The following is a 26,340-nucleotide window of genomic DNA, read 5'->3' as shown; positions in this document are numbered from 1 at the left end:
TTTATATATCTAAAGACCTCGAAGTTAGTTTATTAGAAAATATATTTTCCACTTTTGAACTTCACGAATCTAGATGTGCAGAAGTAAAGAAGCCAAGTCAAAAAATTACCCTGAAGGAAAGAACAGATGATCAAGACTCTGAAGCATCCATCGACAAAAATGAAGAAGCATTATTGGTGAGAAAGTTTAACAAGTTTATTAAATTTAATAAGTTGCAAGTGAAAAAGTACTTTTAAAACAAGAGAAAGGTTTGGTTCTACAATTACTAAGAAGAAGGGTACATCAATGACAAATGTCCTAAACTAAAAAAAAAAAGAGAAAGACAAGGGAAACATACCAACAAAGTCGAAGCACAAGAACTTGAAAGCTACGTGGGATGAATCGTCATTCTCCGAGTCCGAGATTAAAGCTTACGCCAGACTAGCCTTAATGGTAAATCACCAAAGGGGCACCGAAAGTTTCTCAGAGATGAGCATCGATGAAGGGGGAAGATCTTCAAAAGAAAGTTGCGATGAAGGGGGAGCATCAGAATACGAGTTAAGTGAAGTACGTGCACTTTCTTCCAAATAGTCTTTCTAATTTATTAAAATACTTTCAAAGAACATAGTACAATTAGAAAAAAATAATGCTATGTTAAAATTAAACTTAGCAAAGTCATGCCCCTTAAATATGTTTGATAATCTAAAAATAGAAAATGAAAATTGAAAGTACAAATAAAAAAACTAGAAAATGACTATGTATGAATTCGAATATCTTTTGAAAATTAAAATTAAAAAATAATAGTAGAATTAACTGGTATATTAGAAAATACCAAGGACAAATTAAGAAAATTCCTAGAAATTATGTACCTCCAAAATTTTTAATAAATCCAATAGGTAGGAACTTATATTAGGTTCCAAAATCTTTTGTAAATTAAAAATTCACAAAGTTTTGAATTATTAGGATAAATATTATTTTAATTATTTTTTTTTCAAATTTCTTACTCAAATTTTAATACTTATTGAAAAACGGTATTTCTGTTAAGAAAAATATTTTTGGATTTTTTTTATAAAATTATCAACAAAAATTATATTTTAAAATTTTAAATTATTCCATAGACTTGTTTTTTAGAAAATTATTTTTCTGTGATAAAATATAATATTCTCTGTCAAAATAATTTTGAAATCTTTTATTGATCGTTAAGTTATTTTCTATGAATTTGTTAACAAAAATAACATTTTTGAAAATTTAAAATAATTATAAGACTTATCTTTGAAATATTTTATTTTTCTGGGATAAAACATGATGTCTTTTATCATAATAAAATATTTTAACATTTTTTTTTTGAATTTTATCTGAATTATTTTCCAAAAAAATATTTTTTTTATTAAAAATTCAGAAAAACTTTGGAAAAATTATCAAAGTTTAAATATAGTTTTAAGATTTATCTTCAAAAATACGGTTATTCCAATAAAATAAATCAATTATGTTAAGTACCCCTAGACATATTTCAAAATTTTCTAATAGTTTATTTTTCTAATTTTTTTTTATTTGATCAAAGGGGAGAAATTGGTATAAGTTAAGGGGGAGTTAGGAAAGAATTTAGGGATAAAATTTTAAAACTTAGACTTTTTATCCTTGTACTTAAATTAAGTGCATTGCAATATTTTATTCTAATTGTAACTTCTTTACATAATTGTGTTATCACTGTTTTGTTTAACCCTAATTTTAACTTGGGTTGATACACATCAAAAAGGCAGGTGTTATCACTTGGATAAAGAGTTTTTCAGGAGTTATAAAAAGATCCCTAAAGTTAGGAAATATTCAACAACTCTTGTATTAATTTTCTAGCATTTTTTTGAGTGTCTAACGAGTATAAGAGGCTTCTCCGCATTCAAAGAAGGAGTTTTTTAGTACTTTTTTTACCTTAGATTAACAACCACCTAGGTTGTAACCAAGTAACTTGTTAGCTTCTTTTATTTTTAGTTGTTCAATTACTTTATTATAATTTTGCTACTATCTGAGTTAAAAGATTAGGAAAGGTTTAATTTTTATTTTACAGGCAATTTACCCTTGCCGACCCTACTACACCAACATAACCATGTCCAATATGGTTCAATTACGCTTTTCTGATACACCATTATATTGTGGAGTATAAGACGGAGTCCATTGAGATAATATATTATTGTCCTTTAGATAATCTTGAAACTCTTGGCTTAAATACTCACTACCTCGATCAGATCAAAGTGTATTAATACTTTTACCAAGTTATTTCTCTACTTCATTTATGAATTCTCTCAATTTTTCAAAGGGTTCAGATTTATATTTCATTAGATACATATACCCGTAATGAGAGTGATCATCAATGAAAGTAATGAAGTAGTTATAACCTCCTAGTGCGTGAGTTGACATTGATCCATATACATCGGTATATATGAGCCCAAGTAACTCATCAACTCGTTCTAGAAAAAGGTAATTTTGTCATCTTGCCTTTTAAACATGAATTGCATGTATCAAATGTATCTAATTCTAATGATTCGAGAACTGTAATCTTTTATAATTAGGACATGTGTTTCTTGCTTATATGACCAAGGTGACAATGTCATGAGTAAGAGGTTAATTGATTATCTATTCAAGTACGTTTATTACTCATTTTGATATTGAATATGTCACTAAATATATCTAACACGTAAATGTCATTGCATAAAGTTTCAGTGTCATAAAGAATGTCATTCAAAGTTATATAACAATAATTGTTATTAAAAGTCAAATGGAAACCTTTTCTGTTTAAGAAAGAAATAAAAACAATGTTCTTTATTATTGCAGGAATAAAATAACAATTGTCTAGTTCTAAAATAAGTCCACTGGGGAGCTTTAACAAGTATGTTCCAATGGCGACTACGCTTTCTATTATTCTGCTATGGAATAGCAGAAGATTTGTCAAGGGAGAATCAAGTTTGTGAGTTGGGAATGGAGCAAAGGTAGCTTCTCAATGATAGTTGTCACCTATAAGGTTTTACTCAACATCATATCTTCTGAGTGAATCTCATGTAAGATCATCCGAAGCTCCTGAACTTGACTGATTATTGTCTCATAATTAACCATCTTGTAGTCTAGGAATTGGTCCACAATTAATTTCTTGGCCCTTGCATTCTCTATCTTATATTTCTTCTCCAAGAACTCCCATAGTTCCTTAGTCGTTCTCATCAAGTTATACATAAGTACAACAAGTCGGCAAGGCAGTTGAGGATGTAGTTTCAAAATAAGAACTCAGAATATTTTCATGCCTCTACTGTATTTATGGTTTGAACATCAATCACATCCTCAGTCGGCTTAGGAGGTTCCTCGATAAAAAAATCGAGCCAGATTTAGCATGGTTAAGTAGAATAGTATCTTCTACTACCATAGCTTGATGTCCAACCTAGTTAACTTCTTTAGTCTTTCTCTATGGTTGATTGGAACATTTCAAACAGGGCGGAGGGGGTATTCACATGTTGAGCCTGCTGCATCTCAACACTTTCTGTAATCATCTCAATAGAAATGATCGTTTTAAGACTGTTGGACAATCTTCCATAATCTCATTGGTGATATTCGTCGAAGTTACAAGGGGACTGCTGAATTGAAATCAAAATTTAGCTTCAACTTATCTGTTAAATGACTTAAATCGATAATCTCAAACTAATAGCAAGGGAAGAAGATCTGATGTATAATCGGTGTTGCCAAGATATGGAACTGATTGCTATTGGAATTGCCTAAACCTGAGTGGGATGTCACTAACAAGTCCAAGTGCTTGAGTGCTCACGAGTCTAAGTGGCAAGTCGAGTGAATTGGAACACCGAGTGTTGAGTTAGAACACAGTGCTGCTTGAGTATCAAGTTATGGAAGCGATGTTGGGTTGGAACCACATGCTTGATTGTTGAGTTTAATTAGGAAATGGAGATGCCGAGTGTTAAGTTTAGGATGTTGAGTCACCCAACTACCGACTGCCACTCAGGTGCCAAGTGCTTGGGTGCAGAGTTCATGTGCTTGGGATGAGAAGCCCAGTGCTGGGGAAGTAATCCCGAGTTCAAGTGGGTTTTTGAGTGCTTGGAAATAAAGAAGCTGAGGCCAACGTGCAACATAGTTTCATTAAAACAAATTCATTCTCTTTCGGGTGAGCTTTGAGTAACAATGGACATCTATATCGCAAGATACAATGACAAAAACTATGATCACAACCAAACACAGCTTGCTTGTGGTTAATTAAGAAAGTAGTTGATTGCTATCACGAGAAGATTATCAAGTGAAAAAAATACATGACAGAGAAGAAGATGACGGAGCAAAGGTGGAATTCTTATGTGTCTATTTATTGTTGTGTCTCCCTATTCAATAATAGTTGAATACACATAATGGTTATTAGGGGAGGTGAGACTCCTGGTAACTTAACCTTTACTTTATTGATATGTGAATAAGTAGACCTGTATTTACTTTTTCTCAGTGTTATAATGCTATTTAATCATTGAATAGGGGCATGTATAAAAAGTCAAATATGTGTCATAATTCAACCATTAGAACCTATTGCCCATTTAAGAAAAAACATTTATTAATCAAAATTTACAATAAGTAGACCGGTAAATTCCTTCATATAACATAGTGAGAGGGTAGGATATGAGTTTTTGATGAAAATACATCCCCAAATGTTGAGAGTTAAGGAATCATATAATTATATATTATCTTAATATAATTATAATTTCCTAAGTTGTCAATATTATCAACAGTATTCCATAAAATTGATATAAAATGTACAATTTATAGAATAATAAAACATCCTTATCTAAATTTACCTCTAGATAATATTATCCAAGTCCTCAACGAGTTTTCTAGTCTAGATCGACTAGGTTCTTTAGTTGAGAAAAATCTTTGATATGATTCCCCAGAAGCATCTACGGGACAGGTATCCCTCTATTTGGAATTTCAACCACATTGGAGAATTTAAATTCCTTACTTTAAAATCTCAATTCTCAAATATATTAACTAGCAGTATCCTAATTTGTGATATTTCTGGTATGTTGAGAAATAAAGTAAAGGGGCTACTGCTTATAAGTTGACTCTGTCTTTCATGAATATTTGTGGAAGCTTCAAAAAAATTCAATGTAATGTCCCAATACACTCATCTAGTGTAACTTTTTTCTCTGAATTTGAGATATGCATCCTCCTTTCAGAAGATAATGCTTGTTCTTCAATGTCCTACAATAGAAAAATACAATCAGCCTTGATAAAATATAATCAAACAATCTTGATAAAACGATCTTCAAAAATTTTAGAAAGTGTAAAACCCTAATATCCTAAAATGTAAAACTCAGTTGAGCTCTTAGAAGGATGAGGATATCATCTAGAGTTAATTTTGGGGTGCATCAGTGATGAAGACGGACCAAGAAGAGATAATTCACTACTTTTCTTGGCTCGTGTTCATTATTAATTGATTTTCTGCATTAAGTCATTGACGGTAAGAAAAAAAAAATAGATAACCTAAAAATCATATGAAACTTTATCTTTGGAGATGATGGTAAGTTGGGACCGTGAAGCTTCGATATTTGTGTGAGGAAGTGATTTTTGTAGCCGAATGCAATAATTAAAGGAATAAGAAGAGGAGAATCAAATCGCGAGCCAAAGTGGGGAGAACTTTGGTCGGAAGATAAAGAAGTTATGAACCATAACAAAGCCACCACATGTAGTACGCGCTTTGGCTAGGAGGGAGACTAGGGTTTGGATTCTCACCAACGAAGGTTCGGACGGTTGAGAAATGGCAAATGAATCACATGACAACATCCAGCTTCGACTGAAAGATGAAGTGCTAACTGCTAAGCTAAAACCAAGAATCGAACGAATGCTGCTGCGCGCAGTTTGAGCTTAATTTGGTCGGTATAGAGATTAGGATTTGGTTTCAGGCATTTGGATTTTCACAAAGAAAGATAAATAATGAAAATATTTATAATCGAGATTTAAATTCGTCTTACGATGATGATATGCCCTGGCCACTAAACCATTAAAAAAAAAAACAGAAAGTGAAGGAGTTTCTTTACTATGGATAGCAGGACATGTTTAAAAAATATAAATGAATTCTGAAATTATAAAGATGATGTTAACATATTCTATATCATTTTTTTTTTAAAAAAGAAAATTGTTGCATTGGGAGGGGATATGGATATTTTATGAAGGGGGAAAACACGTAATTCTAACCCCGAGTAAATAGACTTTTCGGTTCGCTAGCGGCGGCGAGACGGACCGCCGCTGCCCATGCTCTCCGCCTCGCTTCGACGCCGCGCCCACCGACGTCTTTCTATTCCGCCATTCCACCAAGCTCACGCCTTTACTCTTCTTAAACTCCATTCTTCCGCCTCCTGTGCCCAGGGAGCCTATTTCACCGCCAAAGGATTCGATCTCCTAGATCAATTCCTCCCCCGTCGAACACTCCCTCGGCCGCCGATCCGCCGCCACCTCCATCACGAAATTCTTCTATCCCTTTCCTACATCCTCAAGACCCATCCTTGGTGCCTTCCCGACCTCAAAGTCATCGCCTTTGATGGCCTTCGCTCCGCCCCCCTCGCTCACCTGCTCTCCGCCTTCCCTCACAACCGCCCAGCGCTTGTTTTCTTCTCTGCCGCGATCCCAGACCTCTCAGATACCACGGTCTATATTTGCTGCGACGCCGCCTACTTCCTTGCCACCGGCGGCAATCCCGCCTTACAGCATCTTGCGCAGGACCTCCTTGCCGAGCTCCTCAGACGAATCGGGTCCCACCGTGCCGTTCAGCTCATTAGCTGGAGCGACAAGCACCAGTTTCTCCGGTCTCGTTACTACGCCCTTAACTTGATCCTTCGCTCATTTCTTAATGCTGGTTTGGTGGACGAGGCCGCCGACGTGGTGCAGCGGATCAGGAAAATTGGGAAGACCCCGAGTCTCACAGCATTGTCTATTCTTTTAAGATCACTATTTCAAAAAGGTGATTTGAGAACAGCTTGGAAAATATTCAAAGACATGGTGGGAAGAGGTCCACGCCCGAGTTTGAAGACGTTCAACGCAATGATTCTTGGGTATTGTCTGAACGGGCAAGTCCGAGTGGCTGAGAGCCTTCTCCGTATAATGCCAAGGTTGAATATTGAGCCTGACGCTTGTAGCTACAACATATTGCTCAAGGCACATTGCATCTATGGTCATTCTTCATATGCCTTTGAGTTGTTTGATTCAATGCTCAGCTCAGATTGTTTCCCGACGGTTGTTACATATAACACACTGATCAATGTGTTGTGCCGTGAAGGGAGGATGGAGGAAGCAAGGACAGTATTTGACAATGTGGAGAAGGAGGGTGTCCAGTTGAACACAATTACTTGCAATGTTCTTATTGATGGGTATGTTAAGGCCTGTCAGATTGATAAGGCTAATGAAGTTTATCGACAGATGAAAGAGAAAGGTTGTCTACCTGATTTCTACACATTGAACATATTGCTCTCAGGTTACCAAAAGTTCGACAAGGATTGGAAGATTGAGAGTAAGGTATTGTATGATGATCTGTCTATGAGAGACTCATGCTCTCATGAGTTGCTGTTGGACATGATTCTTTCAAAGTTATGTCGGGGTGGGCTGTTGGATGATGCACGAGCACATTTGCACAAGAGAATTGAGCAGGGATGGACAGTGAGTGTTGCAGTGTTTAATGAAGTTATTACAAGTTACAGCAAGGCAGGACTTGAACAAGAGGCTTTTCATGTTTATCAGACTATGGTGGATTCTGGTCTATCTCCCTCATCTTCAACATGCAATGCCCTGCTAATTGGCTTGTGCGATAGGGGGAGGTTTCTTGATGCTAGAAAACTAATGGATAAGATGGTAGATATTGGTTTCCATGTCAATGTATCAGCTTTCACTATCTACATAGATGCATGTTTCAGAGTAGGCAACATTGAAGGTGCTCTGGAATGTTGGAATGAAATGGAGACTAAAGGGATACGGGCTGATGTGGTTGCCTTCTCATCATACATTAATGGACTTTGTAGGGCTAATTATGTTGATAAAGCACTCGATGCTTTCCACAGAATGTGCGGAAGAGGACTTGTCCCTAATAATTTCACCTATAATTCTTTGATTTCTGGATTATGCAGAGTTGGTCAAACTGCTGAGGCATTGAAATTTGAAAAGGAAATGAGGCATAATGGTTTTATTCCTGATATCTTCACAAAAAATATAATAATTGATGGATTATGTAGACAAGGAAGAATGAGAATGGCCTATGATGTACTTATGGAAATGTATACTAGTGGCTTAAAACCAGATGTTGTAACTTATAATACTTTCATCAATGCGTACTGCAAAGTTTCTGATTGGGCTACAGCTGGGAGCTATTTTAATAAGATGTCTTTTGATGGCTCTGAACCAGACATTTTCACATACAACATATGGATCCATAACTTCTTTAGCAGCTGTAATGTGCATCTAGCTGTGAAGGTGCTAGATGATCTTGCATTGACAAGTCTTGTTCCCGACACATTTACTTGCAACATTTTCATGAATGCCATTTGCCATGATGTTCTTGACCGAGCTATGATTTTAGCTGGGAAGTTGTTGAAAATGGCCTTTGTTCCCAACACTGTAACTGTTAATCTGCTACTGTCACATTTCTGCAAACAAGGGCTAGCAAGGAAGGCTATAGCATGGGGAGAACGCCTTAGTGAGGTCTCTTTCACCTTTGATGATGCTACGCATAATATATTAGAATGGGCCTATAGAGAGGTAAAAGAGGTTGCACAAGTTCCTTCAGAGTTAAGAAAAGACACATTTTTGGAATTCCTTATGCGTTTTACTTTTGAATTCTTATGCAAGGTCAAACACCTAGAATGTAGACCATTGATTATCAATAACCTCTTTGATAATGGTATTTATAACAAATCCAAGTTCATGGATGTGAAGTAGCACTGTGGAAGAAATGTGTTTAATCAAGTTATATTTTCTGAATGGAGATCCAAAGAGTTATTCTACCACAATGTAGTATTTGTGAGATAACAGCAACATCTGACCACAATTGTGTTCCCACTTATGCTTTCTCTATCATTTGGACACTTTGTCAGCATGAGCTGCATACAAATTTGTTGTCAATTATTGGTAAGAAGATATCTATGGATCTCTCAAGAAGCTAAAGGGATGTGTACTCTTGCAAAGAATTATTTCAAAAGTCTGGAGAAAAGCGGCCTACTTGTTCCATGAGCTAAGGGACCAGGAAGAGGAAGCAACAGATTCAAGAAATTTGTGGACTACTCCAAATGTTTCTCAGGTATGTTAATGACCTGTATCATGAATCCAATTTTTATCTTTGTTAAATAATTGTGTCAACATATGCAAACCATCGTATTTCCATACATCCATATCTCGACACAACATTATTATCAACTTACACAAGTAAAATTGTTACCGCACTTTTTCGTGAATGTTCAAGGAATTGTGTCCCTACTCCTTGACTTTGCCTTTATATTTCATCTTTAACATGGCACTAGTAAACTTTCCAAACCAAGCATTAGGGGCTTGTTTCACACCACATGAATTATTCAATCAGCATACACTGTTGATTTAAGTCTCTTTCCACAAGCAAGCTACAATTCATGTTTATCTGTTTATTTCAATCCTTTTAGCAAAGAACAACTGGAGGTTTTGAAGCAATTAATCAAGCAATCACAAGCAGATTTTGAAGCAATCGATCAAGCTATCACAAGTAGTCGATTCTACTATGTCAATTGGAACCGGGTCTTTAGCACAGAAAGTTAATTCTATATGTGCCTTAGGTTTTAGGAAAGATAAATTGAATTCATGGATTGTAGATTCAGGAGTTTTACACCACATGACTGGAGATAGAGAAACTCTAACAAATTTCAATCCATGCAGTAAAAACATAACAGTCATTACAGCAGATGGATCCAAAGACCTAACCCTCAACTTACTCTCTTTTTTTAATGCCACAGTTAAACTACAATGTGCAATCAGTTCGTAACTCATCGGGATCACAATTGTGTCACTAAATTTTCTCCAAATTCTTGTGAATTTGAGGTCTTTGATTCAAGGAAGATGATTGGCAAGGCTAAAGAATGCTCAGGGCTATATATGTTTGAAGTGAATCGAATAATTCTCCTAAAAGGAAAGAAAGGGCATAATATTGAATAATACCGGATGTTAATGTTTGTAGGTTAAAATCCAAATTTTGTTTTTTCTGAAAGGGCAAATGCTATATGTTATGACACTATAAGTTAAGACATCCAAATTTTATATATATCAAGAGCCTTTTTCATTTTTTTTTTCAATAATAAAAATGTGAATGAGTTTTGATCCTGTCCGAGTGCTGAGTCGACGGACACTGGGGACGTGGCACGCTCCGCTGTCTCCGACTGGTGGCGTAGATCAACGGCGAACCTGCAAAAAGCTGAGCCGTGAGGGGTTTCCCGGCGACGGTCCTCCGACGCTTAAGTCAGGCAACGAGAGAGGCAGCGTAATGTGGCTACAGTAGAGATTTTTTCATACCTTCGTCGACGTCTGGGGTCCTTATATAGGATCCTGGGGAGGCGCGGGCACACTTCTCTATGCGTGCACGCTTCCCCAAACATACCTTAACAAGCCTCTGTCAGAAAAGTACCTCTGGCACTATTCCGCAATCGTCTGAGCATATCCCTGATGTGACGGTGGAAGCTTCCGCCGTATGATCCTGTGTACGGCTCGGCCGCCAACTCTGCTGCTTGTCGGCGGCAGGCGTCTCGAGGATGATGTTATCCCCTGTTTCCTTTGTCCTCTTGCGTTCCTTGTCTGTTCCAGGGCCGAGCGGGTCGGCCGCTCGGCAGGCATATAACTTCTGCATCGGTCGTATGCTCAGATGAGACCGCTCCAGAACGGACAGCCCGCTCGGCCCTTGAAACCTTTTTACCTTGAGCATCGGAAACTCGACCCCTAGTCGGGTTGTCTTTCATTCGGCTCGGGGGGATTCACAGTCGGTCGGCTCGATTCATCCGGTTGGTCGGCCTACTTCGCCCGGTCGACCGGGTCTCAGGGTTGAATCTCTTGACCTTTGACCTCCACGTGTCGTTGACCTTCCGCCAACGAGGGTCCTCCGCCCTTACCACCGGATCACATGCTTCCCCCTCAAGTCTAGTCGAAGGAGGCGCTAAGTCCGACTGACTGGACAGCCGGTTGGCCTGAGTGATATCGCCCTGCCACTCGGGAATGTTCCTCCAAACGGCCGCTCGGCCTCTTCCGAGCGCTGGCTTTGCTGCCGTGTCAACGGTCCTCGCTGACGCCCTTCGGATCTCCTCGGGATTCTTGCAAATCTTCTCCATTAAGACCGAGCACGCGTGCTGGGCACCGTAATGACGCTCATTAAATGCACCCCTATGACCTGGTGCCACGTGGCGCCTCCGCTGGCGTCATCGTACGGCTCGGCGATGTGTCTGATGGGACATTGGCGGTTTGAAATGAACGGCCCGATGGGGGCCTCGGTTCCTGTGACCTGCATCGAACGGTCGAGGCCGATCGGGCCCGACCTTATAAAGCCGTCACCTTCCTCCTCCGTCACACTTCTGCTTTCGCGTGTCCCGCCGCCTTTCTTTAATGCTTCAGCGTTCCGACGACTCCGCTTCACTGTTTTTCGATGATTCCCCGCCGTCTTCCTTCGATCCCCAGCCTCTTCGTAAGGTTCCTCCGCCTTTCCTCTTTGTTTTCCTCGTCTTTTTTATCGAGTTCCCGTCTTCTAGTCGCTGTCCCTTTCATCGTCTCCTTGTCGTGTGTCATTTTCTATTCTCTTGGCTTTTGTTTTCTTGTCCGATCGGATAATGGCTAGTTCATCCCGACCCGTAGATCCCACTTTAGGTCCCTGGTGTACTACCATGGAGTCTCGCTTCGATCGGCGTGACGCCGAGGCTTTGCTTGACGGTTTTTACATTCCGTCTGACTTTGAACTTATTCTACCCTCACCAACCGCTCGGCCTCACAAACCTCCGAGCGGAGCCATTTGTTTTTTCCGCGACCAATTCACAGCCGGTCTGCGGTTTCCTCTTTATCCCTTCTTCGTCGACGTTTACAACTTCTTTGGTCTTCAGCTCGCCCAATTAGTTCCCAACACTTTTCGACTTTTGTGTGGAGTGGTGGTACTGTTCAAGATACACCGCATCCCTCTCCGACTGGAAATTTTTTACTATTTTTATTATCCCAAGCAGTCCGAGCTGGGCACCTATCTATTCCAGGCTCGGCCCGGTCTAGTCTTTTTTGATAAACTCCTCTCCTCCAATAAACACTTGAAGGAGTACTACTTTTATGTTCGTCTCCCCGAGCGGGCTCTCTTCCGAACCAAATGGCAGGTCAGACCGCCTACTTCTCCCGAGCTAAAAAGATTTAAGACCCGACCAGATTACCTCGAGGCCGCGAACATGCTTGTCGGTCTGAAGCTCGATATCAACAAGCTTCTGCTTGAAGGCGTGCTGTATATCTTCGGCCTGAGTCCGAGCCGCACTCCACTTCCGAGCAGCTTCGGTAAGAATTTCACTTGCACATGTATTTTGAGTGCTAACTGATTTTCTTCTTTTTCCTTTGCAGCAAATATCGTCATGGAGTCCGTGATGCTCGGGATTTTGAAGAGGAAAGCCGAGGCGTTCGAGGCGGCAGCCGCCAAAGAGATGGAGCAACTGGGCATCACTCCGGTCGGCTCTCACGAGGGTGAGAGCGAGACAAACGCGGAGGAGTCGGCCGCTCAGGCCGCCCCCCCGTGGAGGTGACGGGAGGCGCTACGTCGGACAGGGAACCAACCGCCCCAGAGGAAGGCTCCGATCGGGAAGACGAGCGCCCGCTCAGACAGAAAAGGCGCCAGACGGAGACACCGTTGCGATCAGCTACTTCTGCTGTTCGTGTATCCGAGCGGACGGGATCCGGTTCTCGTGGGAAAACTCCAATGGTGGAGGCAGTATCCTCCGATCGGACTCCGTCTCAGTTAAATTTGCCCGCCAACCCTATTGAGGTTGTGTCGGTCAGCGCTCTTCCACCTGCCCCCCGCCGGGTCCAGCGCTCGGCTATTTTGTCCAAGTTCTCTGCCCCGGCCTCTGCTCCCTCCGCATCTGCTCACACGCCTCCTGGCAGAGCCGCACCATCAGGGCCACCCTGCACCTCCCCACCGAGGAGCTTTTGTCCGAGTCTGATCGGCCGACCGCGCCTGAGCATATGATCACCATGAAGGGGTCCCTCGCCGAGATGTGGGCCGATGCTCGGGCCCGTGTCGCGATGATTCCGCTCGACAAACTGGCCAACAACCATATGCAGCAGGCCACTGGAGTAAGTGTGTTTTCTTCCGAAGTCCTTTACGCCCTCTTTCCGATCGGCTATCAATACTCCTGCTTATGTCAGAGATGGGTGGAGGAGATTGTTGTCTCCAATCGGCTGGCCATGGTGGACGAAGAGCTGAAGAGGCTAAAGAGCTCGGGTGGCCCGTCCTCCCAGGGCCCCTCATATGCCGAGCTGCAGAAAGAGCTCAAGAAGACCCAAGATTTGTTGGAGGCTGAGCAAAAGAAGACGGCCGACTAGGCCCATACTCTGGCCGAACTCGAACGACATGTCAAGACACTTGACCGGAAAATAAGCCTAGCCATCGATTGGAAGAAAACGACCATCGCCGATCTGGAGAAGAAAAACATCGAGGCGCGGGGCCTGGAACAACGAGTCAAGGAGTTGATGGAGCAGCTGGACGGCGAGAAGGCGAGCCGCTCGGGTGCAGCGATCAAACATAAGGACGAAATGAAGAACTTGCAGGAGGCTCTTGAAGCTTCCCAAGCTGCCTTCAAGGAGTATCAAGAGGCCAAGCCAGGCCGGGTCGCCGCCCTGAAGTAGCAGCACATTCGCTCGAACGAATTTTCTGAGAAGGTCTGCGAGCGGATGTATACTGCCTTTGAGCTGGCCATTGCCGCCACGACGGACTATCTGAAGTCCAAGGGTCAGCTTCCCAACTCCGCTACCATCCCGGCCGAAGACTACGCGGCGCTCCTTTCTATCATCCCGAAGACCGTTTATGATTTACTTGAATGAAGTGTTTTTTGTAATCCTTCCGACCGGCTCTTAATGCCTGAATTTTAATGAAGATATGCCGTCCTTTCGTTAGCTTACTCTTTTTTCTTTTTCCGTTAAATCGCCCATACCTGTGTCTTCCGATCGGATCGCGAACTACCGCCGTTCGCGTCTCCTACCTTTCCTTCTAGTTAATCGTCTCTCGTCCTGCTCTCCAAAGGAATCCCTCGCGAAGTATTTTTGATAATCGGGCTGCTCGTCTGAACACACCCACTTCTTTAATTGGAATTCTCGTTAGATGTTTGCGAAGTACCTTTGGTAACTTGGCCGATCGGCCGCTCGACTCACAGGTTGACAATTTTATTATCTTTTTCCGGCCGAGGGGTTTATAGTCGCCGGTCCGACTCTAAGGTTTAACGTCGCTGCTCGACGATCGTCAAGCCGGGGGGTTCCGGCGACTCTAAGATTTAACGTCGCTGCTCGACGGTCTTCAGGCCGGAGGGTTTATAGTCGCCGGTTCGACTCTAAGATTTAATGTCGCTGTTCGACGGTCTTCAGGCCGGGGGGTTTATAGTCGCCGGTTCGACTCTAAGATTTAACGTCGCTGCTCGACGGTCTTCAGGCCGGAGGATTTATAGTCGCCGGTTCGACTCTAAGATTTAACGTCGCTGCTCGACAGTCTTCAGGCCGGAGGGTTTATAGTCGCCGGTTCGACTCTAAGATTTAACGTCGCTGCTCGACGGTCTTCAATAATGAGCCTATGGCTCGGATAATATACGCTGGGCCGAACGGCCCGGGGTCTTCGCCATCGAGCCTATGACTGAGATAATATACACCCGGCCGAACGACACGGGGTCCTGGCCACGCCATCTTGCAGCTACCCGCTTGGTGCACAATGCTCATGCCTTTGCTTTGTTCTTATAGCTTTCATTCCTACAACCAAATGATAAATTCGAACGGAATATTCATGAAATACATTACATCGGCGCACCTTTCATCCGGCCTGCGGCACTTTCCGGTCGGGAATTATCAATCTGCACCTCCTCTTTTTCTTCATAAACCAAAGAAGGTGGTTTTTCAGTAATAACATTTACCTCGACTCGCGACACTTTCCGAGCGGACTTGGATTCGGCTCGGACCATCTCCACATAGCACCTCCGAGCCGCCAGTTGGTTTCCCCGCACCTCCCCTACTTGATCTTCCACCGGGAACTTGATCTTCTGGCAGAAGGTATAGACGACCGCCCGGAACTCGTTGAGCGCCGGTCGTCCCAAGATAACGTTGTATGCAGAAGGAGCATCAACCACGATGAAGGTGGTGGTCCTTGTCCTTCTGAGCGGCTCCTCGCCCAACGAGATAGCAAGCTGGACTTGGCCGACCGGCAAGACTTCGTTCCCAGTGAACCCGTAGAGGGGGGTCGTCATTGACAATAGTTTAGGTTGGTCTATTTGCAGTTGGTCGAAGACCTTCTTAAATATTATATTGACCGAGCTGCCTGTGTCAATGAAAATGCGATGAATAGTATAGTTGGCTATTACCGCTCGAATGATCAGGGTGTCATCGTGTGGGACTTCAACTCCTTCGAGGTCCCTAGGCCCGAAGCTGATCTTGAGTCTGCTCGCCCTTTCCTGGCTGCAGCCGACCGCGTGGATCCTCAGCTGTCTTGCGTGTGCCTTTCTGGCTCTATTGGATCTCCGCCTGTCGAGCCTCCGGCGATGATGTTGATCTCACCACGAGATACGTTGCCCCTATTTTCCTCCTCCCGAGCGGAAGGTCGAGGTCGTTCGTGCGACGCCCGATGGTGAGCTCCGGGCTGCTGACGATGCTGCCGCTTGGGGGATCTCCTTTTTGTCCTTTGAACGGGGCTCCGTTGTCGATGTTGCCGGTCTGGTGAAGGCGATCGGCATTGATGGAGTGAACAAAACATCGGGGTCCATACCTTCCCCTTGGGCTTGGGCCGATCAGCCGCGACTTGTTGGACAGTGTGCGACCGAGTGTGCTGATAAGGACGGGCGGCTTCGGCTCGCGGTCCTCTAGGGGGCTGGTGACTGACGGGCTGCTTCCGCTCGGCGGAAGCTGGTTGGTCATTCAAGGCTTCCTTTCTTCTCGCCGCCTGGGCTTCCTCCACATTGATGTATTCGTTGACCTTATGCAGCATGTGGTCGTAGTCCCGGGGCGGTTTCCGGATGAGCGAGCGGAAGAAATCACCGCCCACGAGCCCTTGCGTGAACGCGTTCATCATTGTTTCCGAGGTGACCGTTGGAATGTCCATGGCCACCTGTTGAAGCGTTGGATGTAAGCTCGGAGCGGCTCCCTCGCGCCTTGCTTGATGGCAAACAGGTTGACGCTTGTCTTCTGGTGGCGCCTGCTGCTTGCAAAATGATGGAGGAACACCGTTCGAAATTTCTTGAAACTCGTGATAGATCCGTCCGGTAGTCTCCGAAACCACCGATGCGCCGATCCCGAAAGCGTAGTGAGGAACACTCGGCATTTCACACCATCTGTGTATTGATGCAGAGTGACAGTGCTGTCGAACTTACCCAGATGGTCGTCTGGGTCGGTTATCCCGTTGTACTCCCCGATCGCCGGGGGCACATAATGCCTCGGTAGTGGATCACGCAGGATGGCCTCTGAGAACTGCCGGTTGATCCGCTCGGGTGACGCGTCCGTTCGGGGCGCTTTTCCTTTTCTGACGTCCCGGACGGGTGCTTCGTCTGATGAAGATCCTTTGTCTTGATTAGCTTGCGCGACCTCCGAAGGCGTCTGGAATAGAGCCCGATGAAAAGGTATCGGGGCGGGTGGCGCACTCATCTGGGTGTCGGCCGGTCCCTTATTTTGCCCCCATATTGAGAGCTGCTCCTGCCGGTCTTCGGGTGGCGCTCGGCCCCCCGAGGCTGATGTCGCCTGCTGCGCTTGGACGAGTGCTTCGAGCTCCTCAGGAGAGAGCGTTACCAGAAGTTGACGTCCAGCTTCTTCCATCTTCTGGGCTCGGATTCAGGTGCGTTCCCACAGACGGCGCCAATTTGATCCTGTCCGAGCGCTGAGTCGACGGACACTGGGGACGTGGCACGCTCCGCTGTCTCCGACTGGTGGCGTAGATCTCTGGCGAACCTACAAAGAAGCCGAGCCGAGAGGGGTTTTCCCGGCGACGGCACTCCGACGCTCAAGTCAGGCAACAAGAGAGGCAGCGTAATGTGGCTACAGTAGAGATTTTTTCATACCTTCGTCAACGTCTGGGGGTCCTTATATAGGACCCCGGGGAGGCGTGGGCACGCTTCTCTATGCGTGCACGCTTCCCCAAACATACCTTAACAAGCCTCTGTCAGAAAAGTACCTCTGGCGCCATTCCGCAATCGTTCGAGCATATCTCGGATGTGACGGTGGAAGTTTCCGCCGTATGATCCTGTGTACGGCTCGGCCGCCAACTCTGCTGCTTGTCGACGGCAGGCGTCTCGAGGATGATGTTATCCCCTGTCTCCTTTGTCCTCTTGCGTTCCTTGTCTGTTCCAAGGCCGAGCGGGTCGGCCACTCGGCAGGCATATAATTTCTGAATCGGTCGTATGCTCGGATGAGATTGCTGTGTTGCCTTGTGCACCGGCCGAACGGACAGCCCGCTCGGCCCTTGAAACCTTTTTACCTTGAGCATAGGAAACTCGACCCCTAGTCGGGTTGTCTTTCATTCGGCTCGGGGGGATTCACAGTCGGTCGGCTCGATTCATCCGGTTGGTCGGCCTGCTTCGTCCGGTCGGCCGAGTCTCAGGGTTGAATCTCTTGACCTTTGACCTCCACGTGTCGTTGACCTTCCGCCAACGAGGGTCCTCCGCCCTTACCACCGGATCAAGTTTCAATGTGAAATTTGTCAACTCACAAAACATATTTGAAATTCTTATCCTAACCTGCTTCACAAAATATCACAACCTTTTTCTTTAATCCATAGTGATTTGTAGGGATCGTCTAAGATTAACAATATTAATGTATCTCATTGGTTCACAATAGAATCACATGAGTTTTCCTAGTAAAAGAAAAATCATATGTAGGCTTGATATTTTAAAATTTTAATATCATGGTTCAAACTTAATTCCAAACAAAACACAAATTTTGAAAATGAACACAAAGAATATTTTGCATCCATTCTTAGTGATTACCTGATAAGTGAAGGGGTTATTCATCTAAGCTCTTGTGTTGACACATGTTAACAAGTCAATAGGACAAACAACATTTGCTAGAAGTAGCTCAATCTCTCATGTTCTCTACATGTGCCGAAACAATATTAGGGGAAGTCATACCACCGCAACCTACCTCATAAATAGAATGACTTCTTGATCCCTAAAATTTCAGACCCTATGTCAGATCCTATTCAAAACACATCCAACCACACATCTCATTGTTGGTTAATCCTAGGAAAATGTATCGGTTTCACTGTACAAATTTTTTTTGTACAAGTGTCGAACCTTTCTTTAAATAACCTATTGTGTTCTTTAGAAGTTAAATTATGAATCGCAGACGAAACTTAACATCATTGATTCCAAATTTAACTTATCTATTCTTAATGATTTAGATTTGAATCGTAAGCGGAACTTAACACTATTGATTCAAATATACCTAGGTTATTTATTCCATAAATATTAATTTCCAAAATTTTCTTTCAGGACTGCATGGCGAGGCACATGACCTTTTTGGATATGGGAGCAACCACCACTGCCTAGGCAAAGCCTTTTAAGGAAAGCTAATATTTATTTCTTTAAATAACTCTAGGTTAACCAAAAGGAACAATCGAATCACAAGTTCGAAAAAGAAGAAAACACAAACTCGAAAAATTAGATCTAATTGCCTCTTGTATTTAGAATTCTTACAAAGAAAATAACTAGTATGATGCAGAAGAAAATTACTAGTTATACCTTCTCTTTGTAAGCTAATGACCTCGAGATCTTCTGCCGTATTCCTCGCCTCGCCTTGGACGTCGTGTGGGCGATGATCCTCCAAGATGAACACCACCCAAAAGAGTCCTTCCTCTTCCTCTAAGATTCGGCCACCACCACCATCAAGAAAAAGAGAGCAAAGGGAAAGGGAGAAGGGAGAGGGCCGGCCACCAAAAGACCTCCAAGCAATAGAATAAGAGTTGTATCCCATTAAGCCCCCTCACCCCATTTTTTATATTACTTGCCCAAGGCAAATAAGGAAAAACCTTTTACAAAAAATAAAATCATCCAAGAGTTTTTCCTTTTTCCTTTTTATTTTTCCTTTTCTTTTCTCTTGATTGAATCAATCACCAATCAATTGGATGATCGATTATATTTTATTATTTGGCCGACCAAGCAAGGTGGCTGGCCACCATATTTAGGAAAGGAATAATAATTTTTTTTTTATAAAATTTTACAAGAGAAAAAACTCTTATAAAATTTACAAGCTCTCTTTCCTAAAGTAGGAGTTAAAAAAGGAAAGTTTCTAAAAATTAAAATCATGTTTTAAATTTAAAAACTCTCTTATAAAATTTCCTTTTTTAACATGATGATAGAAAATTTTAATTTTAAAATTTATCTCCCTTTTTTCTTAAACCATGAGGATGGTTAAAAAAGGAAAGTTTTAAAACTTTTAAAACTCTCTATTAAAACATGTGGCCAAATTTAAATAAGGAAATTTTTTTAAAAAATTAAAATCTCTCTTTTAAAACTTATAGTTTTCTACAAAGAGAAGATTTTAAAAATTCAAAAACAACCCTCCTTGTTTGAATATTGTGGCCGACCCCTTTCAGCGGTCACCAAGCAAAGGGCCGGCCCCTATAGGAGAGGATGTGGCCGGCCTTCGCTTGGTCACCAAGCATTGGACCGACCCACTTCTTGGACACCAAGAATAGCCTTACATTTGGATGGACTTGAGACTATAATGAGGCTACGACAGGGACCTAGAGGAGAAATTGGTTTTGGCCTTCCGATGAGCTTGAGTATCCCGTGTTCGCCCCGAACACACAACTCAAGTTCATCGATAATAACTCATTCCATTAGAGAGTTATTACCGCACTACCGCACCAATCCCAAATTACATTATGGACTCCTTATCATGAGTGTGTTAGTCTCCCTGTGTTTAAGATTACGAATGTTCACTAATTAAGTAAGTTACTGACAACTCACTTAATTAATATCTAGCTCCAAGAGTAGTACCACTCAACTTTATTGTCATGTCGGACTAGGTTCACCTACAGGGTTTAACATGACAATCCTTATGAGCTCCTCTTGGGGACATTCTCAACCTAGATAACTAGGACACAGATTCCTTCTATAATCAACAACACACACTATAAGTAATATCATTTTCCAACTTATCTATTGATTTATCGAGCTAAACCTCACCCTTTGATAAGTCAAAGAAATAAATATTAAATATATGTGCTTGTTATTATATTAGGATTAAGAGCGCACACTTCCATAATAACTAAGGTCTAGTTCTTTTACTAAGTCAGTACAAAAAGAACTTACCTAAATGATCCTACTCAATACACTTAAAGTGTATCAGTGTAATTTATTAGTCAAGATAAGCTAATACTTAATTACACTACGACTATTCTGATGATTTGTTCCTTTTCATCTTAGTCATGAGCAACTTTTTATAATTTATAGAGAACCGACAACATGATCTTCTGAGTGTGACACCACACTCCATGTTATCTACTATATAAATTAATTGAATAATTACATTTAACAAATAAATACAGATATTGACCAATGTGATTCTTTTATTTCAACAAATAAATATTTACAAAAATTAGACTTTTAGTATACACTCTAACACTCATATCCTCCATCCATTTTTTCCCATATCCTTAGTCAACACTGGGGAAAACTTGATCCTAAAGCATTATGTGTATCTTCTTGGGATATTATTCTTATTAAAAATCATACAAATGTTATTCTCCATTTAAAATTTTATAGCTCCATGGATGTTACAATTTTTAGCATCAGCCATATTATCCCAAATTTGACATTCACAGGAGAATAGTTAAGGATATCAGCTTTGAGACATCAATACAAAGATTAGCGACCTAAATTTTCCTCACTTTATCAAATCCAGTCAAGCAATTAGCCCCACTCACAAAATGAACCCATGGTTCCTTACCTAGACTCGCCTTCAAAAATGCTTGAATTTCCAAATACTTCTTTCCCAGACACTTCCTCTTCTCCAACTCCTATTATTCAGCCCAACAAAATAAAAAATCTTTTTAATCTTTGTCGCACAAACATTAATCAATCTGAAAATAACAAAGACCTTATCACCTATCCTAGGAAGGAAAAGAACCAAGGGGAGATAAAACACCAATTACTCTTTGAACAGATCTAAGAATTAGAATCAGACTTGAGATCAAAAGATCCACAAGCTAACTTTGTTCCTGATTCTTCTAAAGATAGTGATTTTCTATTGCAAAAAAAAAAAAGAAAGGGTGTTAGAGAATGCACAAAACATTCAATCTATAACTTGGTATTATATTGATAGCTATCTAATAAGTACCAGATTTTTGTGGTAAGTTTGGATAAAAACAGATTCCTAAATTCATACATGAAGTTCTTACAATATCAAAATGGAAGGTTACTATTAAAGACAAGATTTGAGCATTAAAGAAGAATTGAATATGGAAGATCACTGAACTACCACTCGGAAGACGTCCTATAATTGGTAACCGTCCTGTAGGCTGCAAATGAGTCTTCACAATTAAATATTGAAAAGATGGAGTATTGTTTGATTTAAGTCTTTACTTGTTGCAAAAGGATTCACACAATCCTATAGAATCGATTACAAAGAAACTTTCACTACTATAGTCAACATAGTATAGTTCTCCTATCTTTTGTCATTGTGTGTCAAGTAATGAGTTTCTCGGCAACTTGAGTCAATAATGCCATCCTCAATTCAAAGTTTATCGAGATAATTTTTATGAGATTTACCATCTGAGGTCGGTTTGACATTTACTAGAGTAATCAAGCAATATGGTTATCTACAATGTCAAATGCATTACACCCTCTTTGTTAAATGTTCACTTCAAGAAGAATTGTCATCCTTATTGTTTACATGGATAACATTATTGTAACAGGAGATCATATTCAGGAGATAAACACACTCAAGAACCTATTAGCTAAAGAATTCGAAATCAAAGATTTGGGAAACCTTAAGTATTTTCTTGGAATAGAAATAGCTCAGTCAAACATAACAATCTTAGTCTCTCAACGAAAATATATTCTGGACATTCTGAAAGAGATGGGAATGCTCGAATGCAAGCTAGCATACACTCCTATGGACTCAACAAACAAACTAGGTACTAAAAAGGATTATGCACCAGTTGATAAAAGCATATATGAGAGGCTTATGAGCAAACTCATTGCACACAAAATCCGACATTGGCTACTCAGTTATTATGGTGAATCAATTCATGAACAGTCCAAATTAAGAGCATATGGAGGCACCTGTGATATCTAAAACTAGCATCAGAAAAGGGCTTACTATTTCAGGAAATGAATAAACAAAAGCATTAAGACATACTATGATGTTGATTGGGCAGGATCAGTAGTGGATTGAAGATTAACTTCTGGCTTGCACATATGTATGGGGAAATTTAGTTACATAGGGTAGCAAAAAAGAGTCTGTTTGTCAAGAAGCAACACCGGATTTAGAACAACGACACATGGTATATGTGAAGGGATGTAACTATGAAAACTCTTAAAGGAGTTAAGGATTGTTGTTGAAAAACCTATAAAGATGTTATGTGATAATCAGTTAGTTATCAGATAGCTATTGGGATTGCAAAGAACACAATGCATCATGATAGAATAAAGCATATGTAGATTAATCACCACTTTATAAAAGGAAAATAGGAGGGAATAATTAAGTTACTGCATCTGCCAACTAAGTTTCAGATATCAAACATCCTCATTAAGCCTTTACCAAGGAAGAACATTGAAGATTTAAACTCCAAACTAGGCTTAATCAATATCTATATATATATATTATATTCTTTTTAGGAGTCTTGATAATTTCTCTTTTCTTATATTTCTAAATGTGGTATCATCTAGTATTAGGCTTAATCGCTCATGATGTTAATTTGTCTTTAAATCCTAAATTCATCTTACTTTATTGTTTGTGTAACTGACTATTATAAACATTAGATCGTCCAATCATAGTTATGCTCCATGCAACTCTAAATTTGTTATAATATATTCAAACATTGATACACCCACAATGCCTTTGATATTTTACTTTTCTAATTTTGTTGAACAATCTATATTGATGTACTGCCCTGTATTCAGTGTGACATGGATAGGGAACCATGACTTTTCAATTGGCATTGATGATGTCCACCCAGGACAACATCTCAATTAACAAAAGACGAAAAAAGTTGATGGATATAGAGAATGCTATGACCTTATGTCATTATACAACAAAGGAATCTTACATTGCTGCCTGGTTGCAATGCAGCTCAGACTTTGGAACTCAAGTGTATTAAATGAAATTCGAGCTACTGCTGGAAACGCAAGGACATTGTTATTTATTAATGTTTTTTTTAGATCTCTTATTCCTTTTGGGGCCATATAACATTTTGTACTTGTTTGACTATTATGCTCAGGCGTTTTTCCCCTTTAATATGTTATCTATGGACTAAGAAAGATCAATGTGGGTTTCTCAGTTCAAGATCTATTGTTGTATTATCAAGTTACCTTTATAGTTAATATGGAAATTTCTTACAGTAGAAGCTTTTTGAATATATAACATGAAAGTTAATTTCTTCTTCTACTTTAGGTTTGCACGAATGAAGTCCACTGCAGAAACAGTCCCTTGATTGTGCCAGTGTGGTTCTCCAATCAATATCATGTGGCAAAAGGCAAAATCGCTCGCCCCCAGCGCCCCCGCCGCACCCGACCCAAGGTCATCACGAGGGAGGTAAATCACAGCATCCTGAGCGAGCATGTGACAGGTGGGGTGAGTTGCACAGGGATCGGGGATTTATGCCCCGACTATCCTGAGTTTCGACCCCACGACCTCATGTGGCAAGCATCCCATCACATACCAACTCGGATGACCAGCATGTGTTGTTGGTCAACAACAATCCCAAGTGGGTGGATATATTTATCGCACTCTTGACTGTTGATTCAAAGACTGCTGCTGTAAGTTCAATGATGATATTCTTATTCTAAGAACCATGTCTCTCTGAAATCTGTGTAGATTATCTGTTTGTTTTGACACAAAGCGTTGACTTTTTTTTGCAGGCTCTAACTGTACATTGCATTCGTTGGCCAATGATATGATCTCTCATACATATACTTATTTTCGTAAACCTGATTGATGCATATGTGAGATTCAGAGGCTTTAAGGTTGTGCACCTTGAGATTCAAATTGTTACCTTTGTGAATTATAGACTAAAATGCTTTGTTCCTATTTCATTTTACACTGGCTTGAGGCTTAGGAGTTCTTCCTCCATACTTGTGCACTGGATCACTGCCCAATCAATGACATTTTCATTTCCATTTCTAAAAGTTGTTAAAATGTTCAATATGTTTCATTGTAATTTTACATTTGTTTAGTCTGAGTAACAGGAATTTTCATGTGAATCATATGCAAACATTTGGAAGTTAATGATTTAATACTTCAGTTTGTTTGCTCAGCGATTTTTCTGTAAGTTTTTGATTATATGGATCCTTCCACATTAGATTCAAAGTGTATATACTTATAGAGTAATTTTTTTTATTAAAATATACATGATAATATATTACTTACAAAAGGTGTTTACTTTAACTCTTGGTGCACCCATGATTTTTTTGTTGTCCTTAGACATCACTTGCCTATATCATCCTTTAAATCAAGAAATTTAAAGGTAAAGTCCTACTTGCACCTACAAACTCTCTCATTAGATGGTGCCAGAGTGTTTTTACAAAGCCCTTTGATACTTAAGTCACTCTCAATGATGAAGCAAAGAGAATGCGAAAAAAAAAAAAATACTAGTGTGAGAGATTTTGAACCTATCCTTCTTTACTTGGATATTTATAAGCATAACTAGCTCGGAGGTCCTGCCTAAGTATGACGTATAATAGCTATAGAGTACCGTGTTTAGGTGTGACTAACACTCTAAGAGCTGCAAGCACGAGTGGCATGAGGAGTCATCTCTAGGTATGGCTTACAATGCCTAAAGTAGGCGAGATGGGAGAACTCGAGGGAGGAGCTCCAAGAGAACTCGAAGGAGCTAAGTGTACTTAAAGTGGTGAGCATGGAAGCTTGGAGTGGGAAAAGTATAACGGCATTTTATAAAAGAAGCGGTCATATTTTTTTATTTATCAAAATAAGTATTCTAATTTTAAAACTACTAAAAAGAGCATCAAAAATAATGTTATTCCCTTCCTATCCCTCCCGTTAATCTCCTAAATCCCCTCCCTTCAGACGTCATTTTCCAATGCATACAAGCCACATTTGTTTAGTTTTAAATTTAAAATTAATAAAATGGTTCGGATGCATGCGAAACTCATTCCTCTCTTTCTTACCTCATGTAAATCCATGGTCATCGTCCCCCACCGAAACCTTGGCTTTGTGTGTCCCGGTGTCGAGGATTTTCGATGGAATCCACACATTGTGTCCATATAAGGCGACGTCAAGGCTTTCCGATGAAATCCACACATCTAAGGCGACGAATGCTAAGGGTCTCCGACGAAATCCATACAAAGGTCTGTCCATTCAAGTGTTTAGGGTTTTGTTTGCCGTAAATACTCTCCTCTCAGAATGAAGCAAGAAGCTGTAGCAACAAAGGTAAGTATCATGAACTTGTTCACCTTAGAAACCCATAGGAAATATCCAGAAACTACTATAGGATATATCCATAAAGCGCCTAATATGGGATCATCACGTTGAGCCTGATATGGTAAAATATCAAACCCGATGTGGGTATGATATGATCCCATATCAGGCCCACGTTAACCCTGATATGATCCCATATTAGGCCTTCTAGAATGATGTAAAGTTCGATTTGGAAAACATTCCACCAATTTTAATTTTTCTGTTAATAAATTAAATTTATAAAAATTGTAGGCTATAGTTGATTTTGGCCAGAAACTACATTGGAACAGTATGTTAGGTCACTTTAATAGTTTTTTTCTGACCATCCACAATCAAAGGAAGACATCATGGAACTGCTATTTTACATGATTGATACATAGTAATAATCAAACAGTCTCTCTTTTGTATTTTTTTGGACATACAAGAAATCTAACATATCCGTGGTATACTTGTCAATATATTTGAAAATTGAGATTTAACATCTTAAACCTTTAGATTCTCAGGTACAAC

The 26,340-nt window shown here is 40.8% G+C and overlaps 1 protein-coding gene across 2 annotated transcripts; it reads left to right on the top strand.

Annotated features, from left to right (window-relative positions):
- Nucleotides 1-6,181: 6,181 nt before the first annotated feature.
- On the top strand, nt 6,182-24,670 carry LOC121975111 (pentatricopeptide repeat-containing protein At1g12775, mitochondrial-like). Of its 2 annotated transcripts, XM_042526521.1 has the most exons (3): nt 6,182-9,283; nt 23,809-24,173; nt 24,276-24,670. In XM_042526521.1, the coding sequence occupies exon 1, from the start codon at nt 6,256-6,258 to the stop codon at nt 8,923-8,925; it is 2,670 nt and encodes an 889-aa protein (XP_042382455.1). In that variant the 5' UTR covers nt 6,182-6,255; the 3' UTR covers nt 8,926-9,283; nt 23,809-24,173; nt 24,276-24,670. The 2 variants fall into 2 exon arrangements, with proteins under 2 accessions (XP_042382455.1, XP_042382456.1); XM_042526522.1 differs by lacking the exons at nt 23,809-24,173; nt 24,276-24,670 and adding an exon at nt 23,319-23,673.
- Nucleotides 24,671-26,340: the final 1,670 nt, after the last annotated feature.

Source organism: Zingiber officinale, chromosome 4B, assembly GCF_018446385.1.
Source record: "Zingiber officinale cultivar Zhangliang chromosome 4B, Zo_v1.1, whole genome shotgun sequence".
Lineage (NCBI taxonomy): Eukaryota > Viridiplantae > Streptophyta > Magnoliopsida > Zingiberales > Zingiberaceae > Zingiber > Zingiber officinale.
This window is presented reverse-complemented; position numbering and strand designations above follow the sequence as displayed.